At 38.6% G+C, this 25,374-nt stretch overlaps 2 protein-coding genes across 2 annotated transcripts; one reads left to right on the forward strand and one right to left on the reverse strand.

Annotated features, from left to right (window-relative positions):
• Positions 1 to 12,429: 12,429 nt before the first annotated feature.
• Positions 12,430 to 14,398, forward strand: LOC102781511 (signal-regulatory protein beta-2-like). The gene is made up of 6 exons (XM_087846092.1): positions 12,430 to 12,472; positions 12,636 to 12,959; positions 13,225 to 13,569; positions 13,673 to 13,792; positions 14,099 to 14,154; positions 14,252 to 14,398. Exons 1-6 carry the CDS (start codon positions 12,430 to 12,432, stop codon positions 14,372 to 14,374), a joined length of 1,011 nt encoding a protein of 336 aa, XP_087702218.1. The 3' UTR covers positions 14,375 to 14,398.
• A 4,802-nt stretch (positions 14,399 to 19,200) lies between these two features.
• LOC118455289 (signal-regulatory protein beta-2-like) lies at positions 19,201 to 21,150 on the reverse strand. Its single transcript, XM_087852273.1, has 6 exons — positions 21,048 to 21,150; positions 20,601 to 20,930; positions 20,081 to 20,419; positions 19,874 to 19,999; positions 19,412 to 19,467; positions 19,201 to 19,332 (listed from the first exon to the last, which is right to left on the reverse strand). Exons 1-6 carry the CDS (start codon positions 21,148 to 21,150, stop codon positions 19,201 to 19,203), a joined length of 1,086 nt encoding a protein of 361 aa, XP_087708399.1.
• Positions 21,151 to 25,374: the final 4,224 nt, after the last annotated feature.

Raw genomic sequence — 25,374 nt, forward strand, 5'->3', positions numbered from 1 at the left:
GAGTTTTGCGTTTGGGTCCTTCTCTTGCCTGTACACAGCCGAAACATGACAGAGGCACTTTTAAAGCATTTATTGCTTTGAAAAGTAAAATTTAACATTTAGGCTGGCCTTGGTTTATGGTTAACCTTAAGCTAAGGAGTACTTTCTTAAGGTTAAGAAACACATTGTAATGGTAAATTAACTGTTACAATATTGCTGTAACAATATCAATGATCTAATTCAACAATTTAATGTTGCAAAGAACATATGATATAAATAATTATGTAAATTGAATTACTATGAGTCACACCCTCAAATCACTGGATCTCTCATTTTCCTTAATGCACCTGAAAGGCATTTTAGTAAAGTTTCCTTGACTAATCTGCCCAATACTCATGCTTTTATAATGTAATTTTACACTTTGCTATACAATTACCCGTGCTATCTCAAAACTGCAAAGATGTCCAAAATGAATGTATCACCAGAGATTACCAGGCTCAACTTGTCATGACCCTGTGCCTTCTCAGCTGACTCTGTATGGCTACAAGTGTTTCTGCTGTGTTGCATCTCTCTCTCTCCTCCCGCGCACTGCGCTCTACCGGGGCAGAGTCATGACGACTCCAGCCCCTGGCTCGGACACCTGTAAGCAATCGTCTCATCACCACGCTCACTTCTTAAGGCGGCTGCCGAGAACGCTTCTTCGCTGGATTATTGTGTAACACTCGTCAGTGTCATTGCAAGTCTGAGCTTTTCCACGAGTTTCTTTCATGCCGCAACTTACCTGTTCTTCCTCCCTTTGCCAGATTTCTTGTCAGCCTGAGGACCCCTGTTTGGTGAGCTAAAGCCGGAGTCCGAGCTAACCTGAGCATCAGCGAAGGATTGTGTACATAGCCCATGTGTCCCCTTCCCGTGCCTGTGTTCCCCGGAGACCCTCTTCCCATACCCCCTCACCTGTATATATCTGCACTTGGTATCTGTGTGTAAATAAATTGTGAAACTTTAGAAACGGTCTGCCTCCAAGTCTCTCCTGAGCCTGACACAACTGCTGCCACTTATCTATTTATTACATTAAAAAAAATACATTTACAAGTCTCAAATAGGGACTTATATACTGTCGTGCCATACATTAAAATAAATGCTTACTTCTTTGGAAAGGAGGCTTCCCATCTTTCTTTTGTTTAATATACATATTATCATATATTCATTATCTTAACCATTCTTTAATGTACAGCAAAACTGACCTATGTGAGCCACATGTCTATATTGGCTCAATTGGTCAAAAACCAATTCTGGACATCCGTACGACATCTGAACTTGCTCAACAATTTTAACGTCCAACCATGACCCAACGTGGATGTTGTTGAGAATTCCTTGGAATTCAATTCAATTCAATTCAATTTTATTTATATAGCGCCAAATCACAACAAAAGTCGCCTCAAGGCGCTTCATAGATACAGAGAAAAACCCAACAATCATATGACCCCCTATGAGCAAGCACTTTGGCAACAGTGGAAAGGAAAAACTCCCTTTTAACAGGAAGAAACCTCCGGCAGAACCAGGCTCAGGGAGGGGCGGGGCCATCTGCTGCGACCAGTTGGGGTGAGAGAAGGAAGACAGGATAAAAGACATGCTGTGGAAGAGAGACAGAGATTAATAACAGATATGATTCAATACAGAGAGGTCTATTAACACATAGTGAGTGAGAAAGGTGACTGGAAAGGAAAAACTCAATGCATCATGGGAATCCCCTGGCAGCCTACATCTATTGCAGCATAACTAAGGGAGGATTCAGGGTCACCTGGTCCAGCCCTAACTATATGCTTTAGCAAAAAGGAAAGTTTTAAGCCTAATCTTAAAAGTAGAGATAGTGTCTGTCTCCCGAATCCAAACTGGAAGCTGGTTCCACAGAAGAGGGGCCTGAAAACTGAAGGCTCTGCCTCCCATTCTACTTTTAAATACTCTAGGAACAACAAGTAGGCCTGCAGAGCGGGAGCGAAGTGCTCTAATAGGGTGATATGGTACTACAAGGTCATTAAGATAAGATGGGGCCTGATTATTTACGACCTTGTATGTGAGGAGCAGGATTTTGAATTCAATTCTGGATTTAACAGGAAGCCAATGAAGGGAAGCCAGAACAGGAGAAATATGCTCTCTCTTTCTAGTCCCTGTCAGTACTCTTGCTGCAGCATTTTGGATTAGCTGAAGGCTTTTCAGTGAGTTTTTTGGACATCCTGATAATAATGAATTGCAGTAGTCCAGCCTGGAAGTAATAAATGCATGAACTAGTTTTTCAGCGTCACTCTGAGACAGGATATTTCTAATTTTAGAGATGTTGCGCAAATGGAAGAACGCAGTCTTACATATTTGTTTAATATGTGCATTTAAGGACATATCCTGGTCAAAAATGACTCCAAGGTTCCTCACAGTGTTACTGGAGGCCAAGGTAATGCCATCCAGAGTAAGAATCTGGTTAGATACCATATTTCTAAGCTTTTCAGCGCCGAGTACAATGACCTCAGTTTTATCTGAGTTAAGAAGCAGAAAGTTAGTGGCCATCCAAGTCTTTATGTCTTTAAGATATTCCTGCAGTTTAACTAGTTGGTGTGTGTTATCTGGCTTCATGGACAGATAGAGCTGGGTGTCATCTGCATAGCAGTGAAAATGTATGCTATGTCTTCTAATGATGCTGCCTAGGGGAAGCATGTATAATGTAAACAGAATTGGTCCTAGCACTGAACCCTGTGGAACTCCATAATTAACCTCAGTGTGTGAAGAGGACTCTCCATTTACATGCACAAATTGGAGTCTATTAGATAGATATGATACAAACCACTGCAGTGCAACACCTGTAATACCTACAGCATGTTCTAATCGCTCTAACAGGATATTATGGTCAACAGTATCGAATGCTGCACTAAGGTCAAGAAGGACAAGCACAGAGATGAGTCCACTGTCAGAGGCCATAAGAAGATCATTTGTAACCTTCACTAAAGCTGTTTCTGTGCTGTGATGAGCTCTGAAACCTGACTGAAACTCTTCAAATAAACCATTCCTCTGCAGATGATCTGTTAGCTGTTTGACAACTACTCTTTCAAGGATGTTTGATATGAAAGGAAGGTTGGAGATTGGCCTATAATTAGCTAAGACTGCTGGGTCTAGAGATGGCTTTTTGAGTAAAGGTTTAACTGCAGCCACCTTGAAGGCCTGTGGTACATAGCCGATTATTAGAGATAGGTTGATCATATATAAGATCGAAGAATTAATCAATGGCAGGACTTCTTTGAGCAGTTTTGTAGGAATGGGGTCTAAAAGACACGTTGATGGTTTGGAGGAAGTAATTATTGAAGTTAACTCAGAAAGATCGATTGGAGAAAAAGAGTCTAACTTAACATCAATGGAACTAAGAGTAGCTGTAGATAATATTACATCTGTGGGATGATTATTGGTAATTTTTTCTCTAATGATAAAAATTTTATTTGTGAAGAAGTTCATGAAGTCATCACTAGTTAACGTTAAAGGGATGGTTGGCTCAAAAGAGCTCTGACTTTTTGTCAGCCTGGCTACAGTGCTGAAGAGAAACCTGGGGTTGTTCTTATTTTCTTCAATCAGTGATGAGTAGTAAGCTGTTCTGGCTTTGCGGAGGGCTTTCTTATAAAGCAACAAACTATTTCTCCAGGCTAAATGATGATCCTCTAAATTTGTGACACGCCATTTCCTCTCCAGATTACGAGTCATCTGCTTTAGGGTACGTGTTTGAGAATTATACCACGGGGTCAGGTACTTCTGATTAGAGACCTTAGTTTTCACCGGAGCTACAGTATCCAGAGTCGTACGTAGTGAGGAGGTGAAATTATTAACAAGATAAGTGACCTCTGTTGGGGTAGCGTTCAGATAGCTGCTCTGCTCTGTGTTGGTACAGGGCATTGACGATGATAACAGTGGCTGGATTATATTCTTAAACTTAGTTACAGCGCTTTCAGAAAGACATCTACTTTGATAAAGTCCACTCTCCACTGCTGCGTAATCAATTATTGTAAATGTAAATGTTATCAAGAAATGATCAGACAGGAGAGGGTTTTCAGGAAACACTGTTAAATGTTCAGTTTCTATGCCATATGTTAAAACAAGATCTAGAGTGTGATTAAAGTGGTGGGTGGGTTCTTTTACATTTTGAGAAAAACCAATTGAGTCTAACAACAGATTAAATGCCATGTTGAGGCTGTCATTTTTAGCATCAACATGGATGTTAAAATCACCCACAATAATTATTTTATCTGAGCTCAGAACTAAATTAGATATAAAGTCTGAGAAATCAGACAGAAACTCTGTGTAAGGCCCAGGTGGATGATAGATGATAACAAGTAAGACTGGTTTCTGAGTTTCACAGCTGGGGTGGACAATGTTAAGCATCAGGCTTTCAAATGAATTAAAAGTCTGTCTTGGTCTTTCATTAATTAATAGACTGGTGTGAAAAATTGCTGCCACACCGCCCCCTCGACCTGTGCTTCGAGATTTCTGGTAGTTAGAATGACTCGGGGGTGTTGATTCATTTAAACTAACATAATCATCCTGCTGCAACCAGGTTTCTGTAAGGCAGAGTAAATCAATTTGTTGATCAATTATTAAGTCATGTACTAACAGAGACTTGGAGGAGAGAGACCTAATATTTAATAATCCACATTTCACTGTTTTACTCTTTGGTTCAGATGTGGATACTGTATTGTTCTTTCTTTGTAAATGTTTAAGTTGTTTGTTGCTGGTTTTTAGTTTGTTTTTTGTCTTTTTGGAAGCAGATACAGTCTCTATGGAGATGGGCTTTTGGGGGGGTAGCAGGGGGAGAGAAGCTGCAGAGAGGCGTGTAAGACTGCAACTCTGCTTCCTGGTCCCAACTCTGGATAGTCATATTTTGAGGGGTTTAATAAATTTGTCGATATTTCTAGAAATGAGAGCTGCTCCATCCAAAGTGGGATGGATGCCATCTCTCCTAACAAGACCAGGTTTCCTCCAGAAGATTTGCCAATTATCTATGAAGCCCACATCGTTTCTGGGACACCACTCAGACAGCCAGCAATTTAAGGAGAACATGCGGCTAAACATGTCACTCCTGGTCTGATTGGGGAGGGGACCAGAGAAAACTACAGAGTCCGACATTGTTTTGGCAAAGTTGCACACCGATTCAATATTGATTTTAGTGACCTCCGATTGGCGTAACCGGGTGTCATTACTGCCGACGTGAATTATGCTTTTATTGAATTTACGTTTACCCTTAGCCAGCAGTTTTAAATTTCCTTCAATGTCGCCTGCTCTGGCCCCTGGAAGACAATTGACTATGGTTGCCGGTGTCTCTAGCTTCACATGTCTGAGAACAGAATCACCAATTACCAGAGTTTGACCCCCAGCAGGTGTGTCACCGAGTGGGGAAAAACGGTTAGACAAATGAACGGGTTGGTGGTGTACCTGGGGCTTCTGTTTAGGACTACGCTTCCTCCTCACCGTTACCCAGCCGTCTTTCCCCAGCTGCTTGGGATCTGCCGGGGAACAGCTAGCGGGGCCTACGCTATCTTCGGCTGCACCAGCTACAGGGGCCTGGCTAGCTAAGGGTGAGTGCAGGGTGCGAAGCCGAGTCTCCAGTTCAGTAATCCTGGCCTCCAGAGCTGCAAATATGCTACATTTGTTACAGATATCATTACTGCTAAAGGAGGCCGAGGAGTAACTAAACATCTGACACAATGAGCAAGAAAGTGCAGAAGGGACAGGTGAAGTAGCCATGGTGCTAGCGAGTCGGCTACGAGCTAAGCTAGCGAAACAGTACAGAGACAGTGAGTGAATACTTTGGCTATAAATTAGGTAGTGAGTACACAGAAAGTGTGCTTCGGATGAAGCACGTGAAGATTATACTATGAAAAAAGAATGTATTAAAAGTTGTTAATTAAACTGCTAAGCAAATAAGCTACTCAGAAACACCACTGTGTTTGAGCAGGAACAGGAAGTGATACTATACCACAGAGCGAGCGAACACCGAGTGACCTCGTCTTACTCTGATCTTTTTGCCATTTTTGCAAACGATTCCCTTATCGATTCCAGTCACCCCGAATGACGTCACCACGTTGCGGAGCGTCATTTACCTGGCAGGAAACACGGCGCCTAAGCTCAACGCTCAAAAGTTTGGTTACACTTTACGAGAACGGATGACAACAGGGCAACTTGCAATACTTGCAAAGTAGATATTTCATTTAAGGGAGGAAACACTACGAATATACAAAAGCATTTGCTCACAAAACACGCGATGACCTTAAATGAATGTCGTGTTTTTAATTCCGCTCCGGACTCGTGAATCTCAACCCAGCAGCAGCGGTAACATTTGCACGTCCTCTCCCGTTAATGTGGCAGGTAAATAATCAACTAACAGTGCATATTATGTTAGCGCGATCTGCCTTATTACAAAACCTGCCATTACTGTGCATTTAGGTGACCATGATGAGAGAGACAGAGTCTGGCTCAGATGCTGGCAGTTCTCGCTGCAGTCTACCGTAGCGTCTCCTTTCAGGCCAGGATAGACGAATGTCACCGAGCAGTGACTAAGTTTGTGGTCAAAGGCTTGCAGCCATTTGCCACAGCAGATGATTTTCGGTAAGTGAATGTGTTTAATTGTAGGCAGGGACATTACTGGATATTCTTGTGTAATTGCTACAGGATAATTTATGTTATTTATTTTATTATTTTACATTTACAATGTTTTTCCCCGGGGACCCAGTGACACCCCATTGAAGAGCCGTAGGCTGTGGATCTCTTAAGATCTCACTGTTGGGTTTGTAAGGCCATGTTACTCCTAAATTTCTGTCTTGTTCAAAGAGAAGATATAAAACAAAGTTCTGAGCTAATCGACCTTAGTGTTCTCCTTTTTAAAAAAGAATCGATAAGAAAATCGATAAAGAATTGAATCGTTAAACAGAATCGAAAATGGAATCGGAATCGTAAAAATCTTATCAATACCCATCCCTAGTCTCAAAGCCTCAGTCTCAAAACCTTACACTACCAAGTCTGCTTAATGATGTCCAACCTTTCGCTACAACAATGCATAATTGGACAGTAGCTGTCCAAGATTCGATTCAGAAGTTTAGATTCAACTTTACTGTCCCTGTGCAAAATGCAGTTAATGACATGAACATTATTAATGATTACCAAAACATTTCAACTGCTGCTTCACCTGAAACACACAAAGAGACACAGAAGCATGGAAGCATTGTTGTGTTTAGGCTTTCAAGCAAAGGCATGGATAGGACTTTACTTCCTGTCTCTGTTTTAATCTCAAGTAACTGGTCTGGCATCACTGTTTTTCAATCTATGCTAAAAAAGGAAAATGTAATAACACTAGATTATTAGTGTGACTAACATTTATATTTAAACAATTTACAAGAGCTGTTAAAGTGTATACGAGAAAGGGACACACATAGAGATCTGCTTAGATTTGGTGTGATCAGTAAAAGCTACAATTTACTGTGGTCGGGCATCTTTCATTGGTAGTTACAGAGAAACAACTGAAAGTACTTATCATTCACTCGTCTTACTCTGATCTTTTTTTTCCTTTAAGGGCAGAATTTTAATTGGTTGGCAAACTATAAACTATAAAGTGGGTTTGGCAAGCCACCAAAGACTGTTACAATGTGTTTCACAGTAAATATTTGGTGAAAGCACAAAATGAGATCCTTTCTGAGCCAGCAGCTTCAGTGGTTGGTCAAAGTGCAGAGAAACACGCCACCACAACCTTCATCTGCCAGTTTAGTTGTTGAATGTGTGTTTGCTTTTTATTGTCTTGAGATACTGAAGGACACTCACTGAAACTTAAGCTTAGCTGAAGAATCTTTTCATTGAAGACAGACCCTTAAAGCCGATGTTCAATCAGTGGGTTTCATTTGCATTTGTATCACTCTGCTAAAAATGCTAAGCTCTACCTCAGTGGCTATCTCTTTTCTGTGTCTCTCTCTGTCAAAAGGACTTAGTAGTGAGTTTCCCCAAATTCATGAGGTTCTTTTTTTTTCTTTGTTTTATGACAATGACTTGAAAAACTTATAAATGATGAATCTAGCTAATGTGGTGCCATCCTTTAGTTTTTTATGTAGTTTATGATTGAGCTTAGCTACAGAAAAAAACTTTGATTTGAAATGCTACTGTGTTTAACCATTCCATCGGTAACGTTTATATATGATTTAGTCAACAGTATATTTTTAAACAAACAAACATGAAGCAAATATCAGCCTGTGAATAAAACAGTTTCTTTCAGAACCTGTATATATAGAAAACCTACAGTTTAGAGTTTAACAGGTGTGTGTCAAAAACACAACAGGAATGAATGTAGATGTGAAAAGTAGATTTGTCTACATTGTATCTAAAATGCTGTGACATGCTACTGACCTGTGGTCACTTATCAGGAGATGCTGGTTGGTGAAGGAACTAAAGTGCTGACAGGTTTGTATTTAAATTGTTAATTCATCCTGCATTAAAGTATAAGAGTTTGAATATGAGTGAAAACATCAAACCAAGCACTGTGATACAGTTAGTAAATATTTAAGTACAACATAGGATGGCTACTGAGCGACAATTTGAAATGTTGTGTAAAACTGTGAATACGGAACTGATAAACAAATAAAAATCAAGATTTGCCATTATCACAGAAGCAGAATTTTTCATACATTTCCAGTAACTCCAAGCATTTCCACAAAGGTCAGTCTTCTGTTGTAGTTAATACATTTTTCAAGACATTTTTCGTTACATAATTGGTGATATAGGTTACAAGCAAGTCTGGCGCTGAACAGAAATTGTTGCTATGCTCCTTTGTTTATTGTGCATAAATAGTGAATTGTCCTGACACAATATTGCGTTTCGCTTCTGTTATTACCATGGTACATTGACAAAAACATATACTTTTATTCACAGGATAAAACAGGTTTTTGTATCACTAATTACGATTACAGCATACAGTATTATTGTCACTGCTACATTTCTGTGATGAACCAGAAATTATTTCCACTGCTAATTAATTACCGTTGAGCTCAAAGGTCCTATTAATAAACGGTTAACGAATGTGTATTTATGAAGACGATTTGTGAGACTGGTAAACTTATGATACGTACGATGGTCTTTCGTTCTACACGGTGCATTTCATGGTCCTGTACCCATCCGTCGGTAAACTGTACCTGGGCTTGTTGCAGTGACCTGAAGTTACTAAACTTCATGAGTGTATGCACTCACTCCAAGAACGTATAATTATAAATATGAGCGTGGTGAAAGTTGGGCAGCACGTATTTTGTCCCTCTGTGTGCTCGTAAGGGTCTAAACCTTTCACTCCTTTGATTTTTTCCTCATATCTTTTCTTTGACTTTTCGTCAAGTCTGTCTTTGTACGGACCGGCATTGTTCTCCTTCGTTTTGTACATAACTTTTAGGGGGGCAAAGAAAAAGCAAGAAGGTATTGGAACGAATGAACGTTTTGCGGTGCTGCAAATGCTTGCGGTACTTGGAAAGTCACGTGGTCTGTCAATTTCTATTAGCCACTTCATTAGTTACACGTTGCTTTTGGTTTGTTGGACAGTTGCTAACATATATTCAACAAGGTGCTGGAAAAATTCCTCAGAGACTTTGATCCATATCGACACCATGACATCAGATATTTGATGCAATGCAGGATGGATCCATGACTTCATGCTGCTCATGCCAAATTCTAGAACTCACAGCAGAAAATCTTCAGACAGACACATTTTGATGTTGATGATGTTGCTGACATTACCTATCTGCCATTTGAGATTACGAACTGAAATGCAAAATACTTTCACTAAATATCATTTATCATCAGCTAAAAAATGTAGAATAAAAACAAAAAAATGTAGTAGTTTAAAATACATAATTTATGCTTTAATTACTATCAGCAATGAAACATGTTGCTGATTTCTTCCATAAAGTATGAATAGAGCCATGAAGGCTGTCCACTTTAACCTTTAGAGGACATTTGCAGGGCGTTTGAAACACAGCTGAAAGGTTTGCATGTTTTCTGCAGGATGTGGTGGGCTCTGAGACAAAAGGTGCAGTTGGCTGAACTTGTTGATGTGAAAACTCCTGTGGCCAGCCTGTTGTGGACAGTAATAAGTCACTATGGAAGAATCTGTGCTGTCATGTGCTGTCCATCTCTCTTGGAGGAGATGGAGGAGGAGTTGTACCTTCTTAAAGCAAACAATTTTACAACTTTTTGTTCTATAAGCAATAATATCTCATCCTAAAACTGGACACCTGCACTGTGCTTGCTGACCTCATCTTTGCTCTCAAATTCTAAAACAGCACAGAGTCTAACTAAAACTGTTGGGAACAGGTTGTGTTCTGAGATTCAGTTTAAAACTGGCTCGGAGTGCCACGTTTATTCTTTTATTTACAGCATGTAAAGTGTATTATAGATTCTCTGCAGGTAGAATATGTTTTCTATGTGACGTTTGTTAAGCTGTACCTTATCAAAACCACTAAATGAAGTGCAAACTGTGGGTTGCCTTGTCCTGGGAATGTCGTTGTATTAATTTGATGATATAGAAAGTGTAAAAATGTTGATAAATGTGATTCTAGTTTGCTCTCTTTTACTCTGGTGCTACCTGAGGTATGTTGTGGAAGTTTTCCATTAAATAAAGCCTGCAGACGAGCGGTGAGCGGGAGCTAACATTCTTTAATCCAAACACACAAAGAACAGAGAAAACAAGCTTGGTGGAGAGCCTGCATGACCGCGGGGCAGACGGTCAGCAGAGTCTCACTGAGTCTAGCATGGCTCTCAGTTAAATACCTTCTCCAGGAGAAGAACAAAAGGCAGTACACAGCTGTTTCACACCTTAAGGTTCACACTCCCTTGCTACCTCCCAGAGTCCTCGAAGAGACAAAAGACTCTTCCTGTGGAGCTGTCTGCTTCCCCCCAACTTCCTTACTAGACCCCCACCATTTGTCTTAATGTATGAGTGTGAACATGTTAAAATCCAGTGGCACCAAGGCATTATACAATAAAATAATGTGATCAATACATAAGTAAAAGAAATTCCTATACAGGTAGAACACATCAAGAATACCCCTTCAATCAGTCAAATTATTTTCACTTTGATTTGCATCAAACTGAAGCAATTTCTGTTTCCTTCATTAGGCACACGGACATTTATTGTTCAAATAAATCCAATTTAAAGTTTCAGAGCGTTAATGTGCAGTCTTCACCTAGGATATCAACAGCTGCACTTAGAGGATTCTCAGTGATACATAAATTAACTGGAATTAAAATGGTTATTTTACCAATCAGCGCGATTAACCACGATATTAAGGATTAATTACATATCGTCTTTTTTACAACAGTGTTGCATTTTACTGATATATATTTACAGATGTTTAAGCGCCATTTGATAATATGTCTGTTGTAGGGATCATTTTCTTTGGAAGAAGAGTCATAATTTGTGAAATGTCCCTCTTCGATTGGTCAGATGCTGCCAACACCACCCCTTTTGTATAAATGTGTAGGGGAAAGCCTGGGTTAACTTGCGAGTTGACAACCAGCATTGTTCGACCATCTATTGTGATCAACAATGTTAGGGTAAGTGAATTCACACAACAGAAAGTTAACCTAGGTATGCTGATTAAGTTTTGTGGTATATTCCCCGGGTTAAACTGGTGCAGCTCGTAAAGTGAGATGGTGTAGCCTGTTAAAAAAACAAAATCATGCAGTTTTTGGATGAAATTCCATCATTCATTACATGTTTTATAGCAATTTTTCTCATAATCACACTTGTTAACCCCATGGTGGTGCTAGAGGAAAAGTTAGAATATTGATCACCATCATTTTGCCATAGTTTGACATATCCCAGGACTGTTTGATTTTGCTGCTCCGAGTAAACTTCCATCAGAGACAATGCTTAGTACAGCAGTGGTGACTGACTTTTTTGTGTAATCACATGTTTTTAGGCTTTTCTTTCTTCCTTGTGAAAGATGATATTTCCCTTATTCATAATATATATGAAAGATTGTTTTGTAGTTCGAGCAGTTGAGTGATTTGATTTTGTGATATACACTTACCATAATACAATTTTAGTTTTCCTCCTATGGGAATGATGAATGTGCAAATTTTTTGGAAAGAAGAATAAGTGAAAGGTTTGACCTCCTTATAGCATCAGGAGAAACTACTAAATAAACAAAGATAAACTTTTCATTAGTTCATCTAAGTCAGTCTACCGAACCACAAAGAAAAAAAATGTCTTGATTGGCATAAAACAGACTAACAAATGCATTTGAATAGAGGCAACACTTTTCACACAAAGCAGGACGATTCCAGGAAATGCAGGTTGACTGTAAAGACTGTGATAACCAATCAGGTGTTGACCTTGATTAGATCATCCTCCTCAGTCACTGAAATATCAACAAGTTTCCTAGTAAAGGCATTGTCACGATGATGCTGTTATTGGTAACATTTCTTCTACTTCACCATGGACGTGAGTTTTATCTAACTTTATAACCTACTATTTATTTGTTTTTGCCACAATCTGCAACCAAAGTAAACATGTGACGGTTAATAAGGATTTTTGTGTGTGCCGGTTATTTATATTCAAGACAAATTTCCCAGTTTTTTATGTGTTTTGTTTACACTCACTGCAGACATGCTGGATCAAGTGACCACAGTTCAACTTGGTGAACCTGTAACTTTGACATGTGTTTTACCTCCTGGTGATTTAAGCAGTAAAATTCACTGGTACAAGCAGAGAGCAGGGGAAGCTCTCAAACTGATTGCGACACTGCGGCAAGCTACACATCCTCAGTATGGACAAGGGTTTAATGCCTCAAGATTGGAAGCAAAAGACAATAAAAACATCAGCAGTCTGACCATATTCAGGACAATCCCAGAAGATGAAGGAATGTATCACTGTGCAGTCATGGAATGGGATGTGAATGCTTGGAGTGGGACATATTTGTTATTAAAAGGTAATTATGTGATTGCAGCCTTTTGGATTCACTGTAAATACTCAACCATCTGACAATAACTTTTTCACATGGTGGAAAAAATAACTATAGATTATATATGAATTTAATAAGTCGTAGTTTAAACATCATATTAGGTGTTTTAATGTGTTTGCAAATCGATTCCAAGTTCTCCTATTTGAGATGCACTGTTATCATTTATTTTTCAATAAAATTTGAAACTGTGTTTAGAGGTAATTTTTAAACACTGTTTTTTGTTATTACACAGGAAACACCCAGAGACACGTTACTGTTCGTCAGTGGCCAACGGTATTAGATTCAGTCCATGCAGGGGACTCTGTGTCTCTCAACTGTTCAGTCCTCTCAGACTCTGATAACAAGATGTGTCCTGGAGATGTCAGAGTCCTCTGGTTCAGAGGACAAAACTCTCATCCAAATATCATCTATGTTGATGGAAAGAACCAAACTGAATGTAAGAAGCAATCAGACACTCAGAAGAGCTGTGTTTATCGCTTCTCTAAGACGGTCAGCTCCTCTGATGCTGGGACTTACTACTGTGCTGTTGTCACATGTGGAACGATATTATTTGGAGATGGAACTCAACTGCAAATTGGTAACACAAAAGTACAAATGCGCATAACATGTTTACACCATCATGTCTTCTTCTTTTTTATTCTTCAGGAAGTAATGACATACTTTTTTTTATTTTTTTGAAGAAACAGGTTGGGAATTTATTGCGCTGGTAATAGCAACAATCTGCCTGCTCATTTCAGTGATTGTAAATATTGTTTTTACCTGTTTCGGAAGACCAAGACTAGCATGTAATAAATTTAAAGGTAAGTGTCATTCATTGAGTGAAATGTAGCAACAGAACAAATGTCAAACCTCAAGTTTCTGCTTATACTGCATTAATTTCATTAAACAATTGTCAAGTTTGAGTTTCCATATTGATATTTGTGCTTTCAAAAGCTTTAAATTTTAAGGGCACAATGTTAAAAACTCATCAAAGAAATTTATTGTTTTAAATTAAAACTGATGAACTAGCAGGTCTAATTATTACTGGAGAATTATTGAGCACTGTAATGAAAAATCTGCTACATTTCATAATGTATGTGTATTTGTTCATCATTCATTGGCAATAGACAGCACATCCTCACAAGGAAGAAATGACAACTTGACTCAACCACTGGATGATATTGTAAGTAATTATGTTAGCTCGTATTGTTTTGTGTTAATTCATTACTATGAATCTCTGTAGCAGCTACAATATTTTATGATCTTTTAATTTCAAACAGAATGAAGGTGAGCAGGATCTGAACTATGCAGCAATACATTTCTCTGGAAGGAAAGCTACAAAAGGAAGCAATAAAAAAGAACAGAAGACTGAAGAATGTGTTTATTCTCAAGTTAAGCGCTGATCTGAACGTGTTAACCAGTGTTGGGAAGGTTACTTTTAAAATGTATTCCATTACAGATTACAGAATACATGCCCCAAAATGTATTCTGTAACGTATTCTGTTACGTTACTCAATGAGAGTAACGTATTCTGAATACTTTGGATTACTTAATATATTATCATGCTGTTTACAACTACATGAATGTACTATTGCTGTGATTTATTACTGTTACTGAAGGTCCGCGGCTCCGAACTGTAGTAAAGGGACCTCTGACTAATACGGTGGGTTCTGTGTCGGGCTTGTAGCCGAAAACTAGCTTTACTTTGTTGTCTGGGTCAACTTTGCTAGCAGAGACAGAGAGAGGCGTTGAAAGGCTGCTCCAACGGAACTTATTGTTTCAGAGGAAAACACGAACACGGTGTACAGTCGAGTCTTAATAGCTTACTTACAGCTGGGCTCGTCAGGCTCTCTTCTTGGCTGCAGTGGTTATTATTATATTTACATGCTTCCAGCTCCCGTTTTTGCTTTTCCTTTTTCTCCCTCCCTCGCTCACAGACACATAACGTGTATGGCAGTCCATTCTCCCTGCAGCACGGACTACACTGCCTATGATGCTACATTCTTTAGAGCTATACCTGTAGCATTCTGCCTATTAGCTTAGCACAACAACAACAAAAAGGCCTCTCTCACCCAGGAAACACGCAGAGAGAGAGCGTCACCCTGTAACCATGGCAACCGTAACGCTGCCGCCTGGAACAACAGAACGTAGCTGTCAAACAAAACCCAAACAGTCCTGACCCGCCACAATATGAAACAGGGAAGTACCGCCGTGTAATCCATTTATTTCAGCAAAGTAACTGTATTCTAAATACCACCTTTTTAAACGGTAACTGTAACGGAATACAGTTACTCATATTTTGTATTTTAAATACGTAACGGCGGTACATGTATTCCGTTACTCCCCAACACTGGTGTTAACCAACCTTCTTACAAAGTGAATAAAATCATGTTGTGGGTTATTTCACTGTAGATAACTTTAATAATGTTTTGTGATGCAAATAAATAAGGATTTACAATCAGTTCTATGTGGCTTATACTTCTTGTTTCAGTAATTCCAGTAAAGTTTCAGGCTTCACTTAAATAAGTTATTGCACTATATATTTTGGTCTTAATTAAGATGGAAAATTACCACATTGATGTATGTTGCTTAACAAACTGTTCAATATTTGTTCTTACTAATTCAAACTTTAGTTCCTGCTTTTGTTTACGATGGGACTCATTAGACTGTGACAAGCTTAAAGCTATGTGAGGCTAAGTGAAGTGAGTAAAGTTTAGTGCACACTGTCCAAACTTTCTGTTATTATTATAGAATATAATGGTAACTGAAGGTGTAACAAGGCTTTTATCAACAGCGGGAGAGTCTGGAGATAACTGCATCGTCAAAGTGACACTAAATAAAGTTTGCCCAGCCTTATAAGTTGTACATTTGTGCAATGACCAAAACTCGCACCACTGATTAGCAATGAGCTGTGCGGTCAGTTTTATAATCATTAATATGCAAATTACATCAGTATTATGCTATTTTTTTCTGAGGCTAGTATATGTTATATTGCAGTTGATTAACTACTATAGAAATGATAATAAACTTGGATACTGTGCACAGGGACCTCAGGAGCAGCGCTTTATCTTTTAAGTACAACATTTGTCATATCTATACAAACAGCTGCCTAAGTCACCATGTTCAGTCTAATGCTCTTCAAAGTACTGTAGATGATTTTAGTTACAACATCAAGAACACAGTTAGTTTTCAGCACTACTTAAAGACTCCCTATTGTTTTTTATTTCACTAAGAAATTGCTGCGATTTTTACCTTTAAAGTGTACAAGAAACACCACATGTATAAAAGCTAATTTACACCTGTCCTGCTATAAACGTGTATTTCTTAAATCCAGAGACAGAGTTAAATCTATGACAGTTTTTTTAGCCCATTAAACCCATTTTAATTCGAATTTTTAGGTCAAATTACCACAACTTGAATCAATGGCGTATTTGACAAATTCCAATGGCTCCTAAAACCATCAACTCTGTGCTTTTTCAGTAATATAAGGGTAATCGCATGCAGGCTGCCACATAAAATTCTATTTTTAACTTTTAGAGCATTACAGAGACAGCCCCCCCCCCTCCCCCCCACTCCCCCACCCCACACACACACACACACACACACACACATTGCCAATTTGATTCGTACACATACCTCCACTCGTAACCTGAGGTCATCAAACCAAAACCTTTTAGTGGTCCCCCACACTCGTTTTAAAACCCGAGGGGATCTTTCCAAGCTGTTGCACCCAGACTGTGGAATGCACTTCCCCTATTTCTACAGGGTTTGGACCTTCAAAAAGCAGCTAAAGACATTTTTATTTCAAAAAGCTTTTAATTAGACCAGGGTTTTTATGATGTATTTTATGACTGCATTATGTTTTTACCATGTAAAGCACTTTGTGACATATGACTGTGAAACATGCTATATAAATAAACTTTACTTACTTACTTACAGAATTGTTAAATACCCCAATTCTTTGATCTTTGGGCTGAAGGAAGAACAACACTCGGTGTAAAAATGCTCAATCAACAATCTCTTTAATACAATTTAATCTCAACAGAATACATGCCCCAAAATGTATTTTGTAATGTATTGCGTGTCCAGTGAGAGTAACGTATTCTGAATTCTTTGGATTACTTAATATATTATCATGCTTTTTACAACTACATGAATGTACTATTGCTGTGATTTATTACTGAAGGTTACTCGCCATACCAATCCCAACTAGATTTTTAAATCTTAATATAAAATGAGTAACAGTAGGGTGGATGTTATGGCCCGTCTAGGCGCGGCCAGACCACAACATAAAGGGTGATCCATCCCCGTCCAACCCCAAGCAGCACGTCACACAATTAATACTTTGTGACAGTGATTTATTTACAATGAGTGAATTTAAACAAAGGAAGGGAGCGAATTATACCTTCGGGGCGAACCCAAGGCCAAAACAACAAAGAAAAGGTTGCCTATCTCAGGAGTAAATACAACTTACGTAGTCAAAAGAACTAAACCAAACAACAATTACTTTCCTCCCTACCTAACAAAAACAGGAGAAAACTAATCAAACAAAAAGGTCCACCCCACATGCTCCTACATTAAACCAACATAGTGAAACACAAGGTCTGCCGGTTGAGTTGGGCCGAGGATGAATGACCTGGCAGTCCCTGGCGGTGTCTTCTTATGCGCTGCCTCCCGGTTGTTAGCCAATCGGTACGATCCATCCACCCTGGATGCACCAATCATGGAGGAGCACCTGCACACTCAAATTTACATATTATAATTACGACAACAGTCATAACAGTGGACATTAGGTAATCTCCTATAGAAAATTATTCCGCACATATATAAAACAGGTCCGCTCTGAACCGTAGTAAAGGGTTTTATACAGATATTACAATTTAAAAAAATTGTCTGTCTGATGCCAGTGAGAGGTTAGGCTTTAGAGCAGTGTTTCCCAACCATTAGAAGAGATGGCACATATTTCATGCAGCAAACACCAAACAAAAATGTTACAAAAAGCATATTGATAATTTCCCCCCCATGCACCAGGCATAGCAGAATTGGCTCAGTTTGTCCCCAGTATACCATTTTTGCTTTCTTCTGGCCACTACTCGTGCTAGGGCCTTCATCTGGATCGGAATTTTTACTCCATGACCCAGGTCAGATTGACTACTTTTTCTTTTCAAATATTTGTCACATGACTATGTAATTTCTTCTTCATATTCTTCTGTTTTACTGGCAGTTGGCAACCCATTTAATTGGAGCAATAAGTTGTACTGCCCTCTAGTGGAGGAGAATGTAATTATTCTGCCTGATACTCATGCCGGTCGCTTAAAGTACCAATCAGGTGAAACCAGATAATCTTCCACGGCAGACCTGATCATTTCTCACAGCACACCTATGTGCCGCGACACAGTGGTTGGGAAACAACGCTTTAGGGGGATAAAGTTTTTAGACTATGTTTAGTGCCATCTTGTGCCCTTACAAAACGTGACATCATTGGATTGGCTGGTTAGTTTCTCGTAATAGATTTCCAATAGCTTATGTTAACTAACTAGTGACAGAAGTTATAATTCAGTAGAAAAAACTAAAACTGAAAAACAGTCTAAGGGGGTCACTTTTGCACTACCCCTGGCTGCAACAATGATTTTATTTTATTTAAGGCTATGTTGTCCACTTTTACTCAGTCTCTTTGCAGTCAGTGATTGTCTGTTGTTTGGCTAACTGAACTGAAGCAAGAAAATCCTCCTATTAGTTGTAATGTCATTGTTTGTAGAACTTTATAAATGTGGACAGTTTGTACATGAATCACAAAAAACCAGCAAGCCTTTGATGGGGAGGTTATTAAATAGTTTTTGGTGGCTGAAATGGGACAAACACTGGTCATGTTTACTTATTTGTGTTTGAATCTTAATTTTCCACTGTCCTCATGCAAGCTGATCAGGGACGTTGAAATGGGTGTACAATACGGTCTGAACGGAAACCTTACTTCCTTTGTCGCAGACATGTGAAAGCTAAGGTAGACTAAAGGTACTCACAATTAATTTTGTGAGGCCATCACAGTAATATAGACATATAGACATAAAGTCATACATTAATGAATACAAAAACAAGGGGTAACAGAATATATAAAGAACAACCTGATACATCATGTTTTCAGTAAAATTAAAAACAAGTTCTTTACTATTTTATTTTCAGTGAATGGCATTGGTACTCAAAGTCAACCCACAGTTTTTCACACACACTTTCACATTCTGCATTTAACTTGAGAATAAACACTTTCTTCAGTTTCCAGTTCATTCTTCCTCTTTTTTCCTCTTGTAGCTTTGCTTCCAGAGAAATGCAGTGCAGCGTAGTTCAGATCATATTCACCTTCAGGCTATGCAAAAAACACCATCAGTTCCATAAAATAAAGGGGAAATGATTTAAATCAATTAACAATATGTATTATTACTTACACTACTGTCCACTGTTTGCCTCAAGTCATCTTGTCTTTCCTGTGAAGAGCTTTTTTCTGTGCATAAAAGAGGATTGTTATTATTATCTGGTTTTTTTTATTAATGTTTTAACCAGCAGTCAAACTGTTGGCAGTGACGTGGACAAGGTCAATAAGAGATGTATATATACTTAAGCAACTAATACTGAGACTTAAAATATTTAAACAAAAATGTTTGATTTTAGATTGATGAATTAATATATAACCTGCAAAGATCTGTTTATATTGGGGGAATTTTAAGTGTGATGTATACACAACACATGGTCAAATGTAGTGAGTTTTGCAAGGAGAAAGCACAATCAAGACTAACATATACATATACTTGATTTTCCACAATTTAATAAAATTCTTTCTGAAAACATGTTTTGAACGTGAGGAAAACTAAAGTGTTATTATAATTGTTACTTTAGTGAACAACACTTACTTTGAAATTGTTTACATGCTGCTCTTGGAGTTCGGCAGCAGATGAAAATAATATTGAGAATCACAGAAATTATCAAGCAGATTATTGCTATCATCAGAGCAATGAACTCCAAACCTGCTGCTTGCTCTACAAAAACAAGAAAAGAAAGTTTCTCAAACACACTGACATAATATTTTTAACATAATATATATATTTTTTAAATCATACCCATTTGTTGTTTAGTTGCATTTCCAAATAACATTTCTCCACATGTGGCCACAGCACAGTAGTAAGTCCCAGAATCAGAGGAGCTGATGTTCTTAGACAAGCGATAAACACAACTCTGCTCAGTCTCAGATCTTTTCTCACAGTCATGATGTCTGTTTCCATCGGTGTAGATGATGCTAGCATGAGATGTACTTGCTTCCCTGAACCAGAACACACTGTGACCTCCTGGACATGTCTTTCTGTTAGAGCTGGAGAGGACTGAACACTGAAGAGTCACAGAGTCTCCTGGATGGACTTTCTCCTTAACAAAAGTGTAGTTTGGCGTTTTCTGGGTGTTTCCTGTTTAATATAAATGTGTTAACAAAGCACAAAGTGAAGGATTGATGTACCGTGTCTATAAAATGTCTTTAAAATGAATTAAAATAAATTTGTATGAGTATATTAACTGTTTTCTGATCATGCTTTTGACAATTAATAAGCCGACTGAAGCAAACTCCATGAAAATAGAACACATCATTACCTTTTACTAACAAATACGTCCCGGTCCATTCAATATTCTTACGCCATTCTGTGAATCCACAGTGATAGATTCCCTCGTCCTCTTGATTTGTCTTCAAAATGGTCAGGTTGGTAAAGTGTTTATTATGATTTACCTTCAATCTGGAGTTATTAAACTCAGGCGCAAACTCAGGTGTTGCAGATTCCCTCATTGTCCAAATTACTTTCAGGGTGTCCCCGGCACTCTGCTTGTGCCAGTGGACTTCTTTACGAATGGTCTCAATCACAGGCAGTTGACATGGGATGGTTACAGTTTCCCCAAGTTGAACTGAAGTTACTGGAACAAGTGTATCTAATTTCATAGAAAACATGTAGACATGCACAAATATAAAGGAGTAAGTCGCAAGGAAAACCACCACGCAAGCAACAAACACAGGAGAAAACCTCCACAGAATAAGGAGATACTTACATCCTCGGTGAAGAACGAGCAGTGTAACCCATAACACGATCATCTTGCGAATGTCTTTTCTTATATACATTGTAGGTTTTTCACTGACTGTAGGAGGTATCATGACATGGGACCTCTATGTCACACTGTCAAATGGACCTGATTGGCTATGAAGTGCACTTCCTGTCACACTGGTCCCTTCCAGGTCTTTGAGGAGTATGTCGCCTCTTCTTTATCCAGTCGCTCACTTTTCAATTTAAATCATTTTTCTAATGCTCATCTTGAAGTTTTTCATCTTTGCTAAAAAAAAATCTGATTTCTGCTTTTGTCATCATCTTTCAGCAAGTTTTCCAACTAAACGATTTCATTGGTTATTTGTTCTATGATTGACATTCCAGTTTTTTTGAAATCATTAGATTCTTTCAACTTAAAAATAATAACATTGATAATAATAATTATCTTAAAATGGAGTTATGATTGTGGGTTTAAGTCCTATCTTGGAACATCTTTGAGCTTTTTTTTCACTCACTGATTGCTTTCGTTTTCACTTCCTGAATGACTCGATTTAGCCAGTAAAACTAGGTTAGGTCACTGGTTAGATTAGATAACATCAACAAGTGTAAAGACATACCTTAGTTTCCATGCACTGCCTTATCTTAGATATAGTCTTAAATTTTATGTCTCCACAATCCAGTGAAGTTGCAGTTTATAGTTTTTTATGTTCAGACTTTTATAATAAATATACATGCAACACAGCTCCAAGCTATACAGTATTAGTAGCAATTTCTCAGATTTTGGTTACAAAGGAGCATCTACACAGGAAGCAGCTAGCACTGATGTGGCGAGTGTCATAGAACTGACAATGAGTTCATCATCTCTCAAATTTAAGTCCAGTGACTGAAGAAGTGTCTTGGTCCATGGGACGTCTGGGATTTTCCAGCTGGAGGCGATGAGCTTCCTGTGTTCATCTTCTTGAGCAAAGTGCCTCACCAGAGTTCCATTCCAAGGCTAATCAGCAGGAGTGTTCTTAAAGCCAGCACTCGCTAGCTTCCTGTAGTTTCCGCCAGTTTGTCTGCCAACTCTCAGTGGTAACTAGGTCTTCTAATAATTTTGCTTTTGTGATTTATTCCCTGTGTAAAAACTTGTTTCCTTATGTCTCAGTCACTCCAAGATCCGTCTGCTGCTGCTTTTGCACTCAGCCGCTGGTTTCACCTGCAACACTACCTATGCCTGCCTTTGTCTCCACTGTGCGCCACCGGAACTCCTCCAGAACCGAGATATGGATTCCCTGCTACCTCCAGTGCTCCCTGCATAGACACTCCCTCGGTTAGCCTTCCCAAAGGGTCTCGGGTGCAACCTGCAAGTAAGCAAACATTCCTCAGCCCCATACTCACCTATAGAGCCCTTCCTCTACTATTTTAGTCAGTAACCACAATCTCCTCTGTTTGAAAACTGCTTATCAGAGATCCCACTTCTCTCCCCTCTCCACTGGTGTTTCTCACATATGTTTACAGATAATCCTGGTTTTGTTGTGTAAAAATCAGGGTTTTTGGGTCTGCCTTTCATACGAACCCTCTGGGTTCGTGACAAGAGGTTAACAATGAAATCTGAGAAAGTCATTTAATGACATATGATAGGATAGTAAATAATTTACAGGATTACTTAGGTAACGGTAATCTGGAATGTCTGCTAGCAACAATCAGTGACAAAGGCATGGAAAAATTCCTGTGTGGATGCAACTCAAGATTTATCCGTTTTGTAAATACAAGATGTAGAGACTTGTTTCAAGGAACTATAAAGACTGATAATACTGACTAAAAAAAGCAGAACACACTTGTGTATTTAGTGAATGAAAATGATGCAGCAGTTCACCCATGCCCTAGTTTCCAATGGGGTAATATTTTTACAGCTGCTGCTATAAAGTCCAGATATAAGAGAACGAAAAAGCATTTACTTAAGAGGGGGGGGGTGAAATGAAGTAATTGGGTGTCATTGTCATTGCTTTGCACAAATAGGTAGTAAGCTAAGGGTTGGCTCAGACTGGAGGAGCAAGCAGAATAAATTATTAGAACATATAATTCCAAATCTTTGTTACAAATCTTTGTGATATTTTATGTTTTTATAAAATGAAAAAGCTGTGACAAGGGTGTCATTTTGCATTCTCTTATGAAATTATATTTATTTCTCAACAAGACCAGTGCACTCCATTTCTGGGTAAGTTGTCAGCACAATTTCAGGTCATTCGAGCTACAGAAATAGTGATGAGTAGGAGGAGTTAAGTCTGAAATGCCTTGCAGTGTTTGTTTTTTTCTTCTTTTGATTACTTTCTGTCTACAAAGGATGTGGTGAAAACATTAATAGATTGTTTTCAACTTCACTGTTATTTGAATATTGTCATTGTGCAAAGCATAATTACAAACTCCACATTATCAGTGAAGACCCACCCAGTCAGCTTGCCATTCACTTAAGCACAAAGAGACATATGTACCAGCATACAGATCTCACAAGGTAGTTGTGGTCACACGCTCCATCCTCTACGCTCACTTCAGAGCACCACTCAGTGTCAGAAAAAACACAGTGACCTGACAAGAACACCTGACAGTTCTGATTCAACTGAGATACATACACCAAAGTGACAGAAAAGTCTTGTGTACTTAAGAGAAAGAAGTTGTTGGAAACTTAAACACTGCTGTGGTTGGGACCGTAAATACAAAAGGTCTAAAGGACCGCATGTTTAGTATGGTTAATGGTTATCGGTCACATTTTATGATATGAACAGATGTAGATTTCTGATCCTGAATGTTTTTAACACGTAACTTGTGATTTTATAGTGAGATCTGTTCTGAGTAAACAGCTTCAGTGGTTGGTAAAAGCATGAAGAAAGCACTCACAACAACCTTCATCCATGAATGTAGCTGTTAAATCTGGCCTTACCTGTTCTTCTGACAGTGAGAGTCACCTTTCACCCATGACACTGTCGCGGTCCTGGGTCTTTGACACCGTGTTTTAAGTTTTGTTTTGGATTCATGATTAACTGTATTTCGGTTCAAGCTTTGTACAGTCTGGCCTTCAGTTGAGTTGTTCCTAGTTTGTTATCTATATTTTCCATTCATAGTTTCTTGTTTGATATTGTTAGTTTCCTTTTGTATTTTTGTGAGCGTCTTCCGTTGAAGCGAGTTCTGTATATGTTTATGTATCTGTTTCCCCCTTTGTGTTCCTGTGTCTGTCTACTCTCTCTGTGCTCTGTCTGTAGTTGTCTGGTCTCCCTGTTGTGTTTAGTGAGTCTTGATCTCCCCAGTTAGTCACGTCTCTGCGTTTAAATAGCCTGGCTATTTATTGTTTGAGTACAGGTACTGCACTGTGCTAAAGTCTTTAGCCAAGATTTATTTCTTTAGATTTTGCTAGGAAAGTGGGATATAGGTAAAATGGTTTGTCAAAAGATGTGCAAACGGGACTTTTGTTGGAAGAACATTATACGCTTTTTCATAACACCTAAACAAATCTCTAAATTCAGTGCTACACCTGCGCTTTGTTGGAGAAACTGTGGGGAAGTCATGGCAGATCATGGACACATATTCTGGTCCTGCCCATCCATACGACCCTTCTGGACGGAAGTTGCAAAAATAATCACAAAGGTACTGGGATTCAATGTGACTTGTACATTTGCATCATTGTATCTGGGATATTTTGCAGAAGATTTAGTTACAGACGATGTTTATCTCCTGAGAATTTTCTTGGCATCTGCAAAAAAGGCTATAACAAAACGCTGGCTTTGTAAAGACGCTCCCACTATAATACTTTTTACCTCTATAGTGGAAGACATCAAATTGATGGAATGTATGACCTTCACCCTGCGACTCCAGGGAGACTTGGGGAGAAGACGATGGAGAAAATGGCTAGGCTTTACAAATTGTGGCAGCACTCTTTAATGCATAGAACTTGCAATACCAAAGTACTGATATATGTATGTGTGGATGTGCAGCTGTATACACGGGCATATATTGTCTTCCCATGACCTCATAATATTTTGTCTTTTTTGTTTGTATTTTTCTGCATAAAAATGTTCCTAAATAAATAAATAAAAAGTATCAAAAAAAATATGTGCAAACATACATGGAAATAGAGTATAGCTGTCATAAACTAAGTCTTGACAATTCTCACAAGCTTGACAGATAATATTTGGTATGACGACCTTTATTCTTCAACACAACTCTCTTAGATGAACTTTCTGAGATATTTAAATTGTCTTCAGTAATAGTTCTCAGGTTTCTTGAAGGACATTCAAAGCTCTTCTTTGGATCTTAGTTGTCTTTTTCATTTTCTGTCCCAGTGACCCCACATTGCTTCA

This window comes from Neolamprologus brichardi, chromosome 2 (assembly GCF_056152115.1).
Source record: "Neolamprologus brichardi isolate AB-2024 chromosome 2, ASM5615211v1, whole genome shotgun sequence".
Lineage (NCBI taxonomy): Eukaryota > Metazoa > Chordata > Actinopteri > Cichliformes > Cichlidae > Neolamprologus > Neolamprologus brichardi.

Coding starts and splice junctions, on each gene's coding strand:
- LOC118455289 (XM_087852273.1), bottom strand. CDS start 21,150: ATGATACCTCCTACAGTCAGTGAAAAACCTACAATGTATATAAGAAAA. Junction 20,931..21,047: donor GCTCGTTCTTCACCGAGGAT/GTAAGTATCTCC, acceptor CTATGAAATTAG/ATACACTTGTTCCAGTAACT. Junction 20,420..20,600: donor GACGTATTTGTTAGTAAAAG/GTAATGATGTGT, acceptor TATATTAAACAG/GAAACACCCAGAAAACGCCA.
- LOC102781511 (XM_087846092.1), top strand. CDS start 12,430: ATGATGCTGTTATTGGTAACATTTCTTCTACTTCACCATGGAC. Junction 13,570..13,672: donor TGGAACTCAACTGCAAATTG/GTAACACAAAAG, acceptor ATTTTTTTGAAG/AAACAGGTTGGGAATTTATT. Junction 13,793..14,098: donor AGCATGTAATAAATTTAAAG/GTAAGTGTCATT, acceptor CATTGGCAATAG/ACAGCACATCCTCACAAGGA.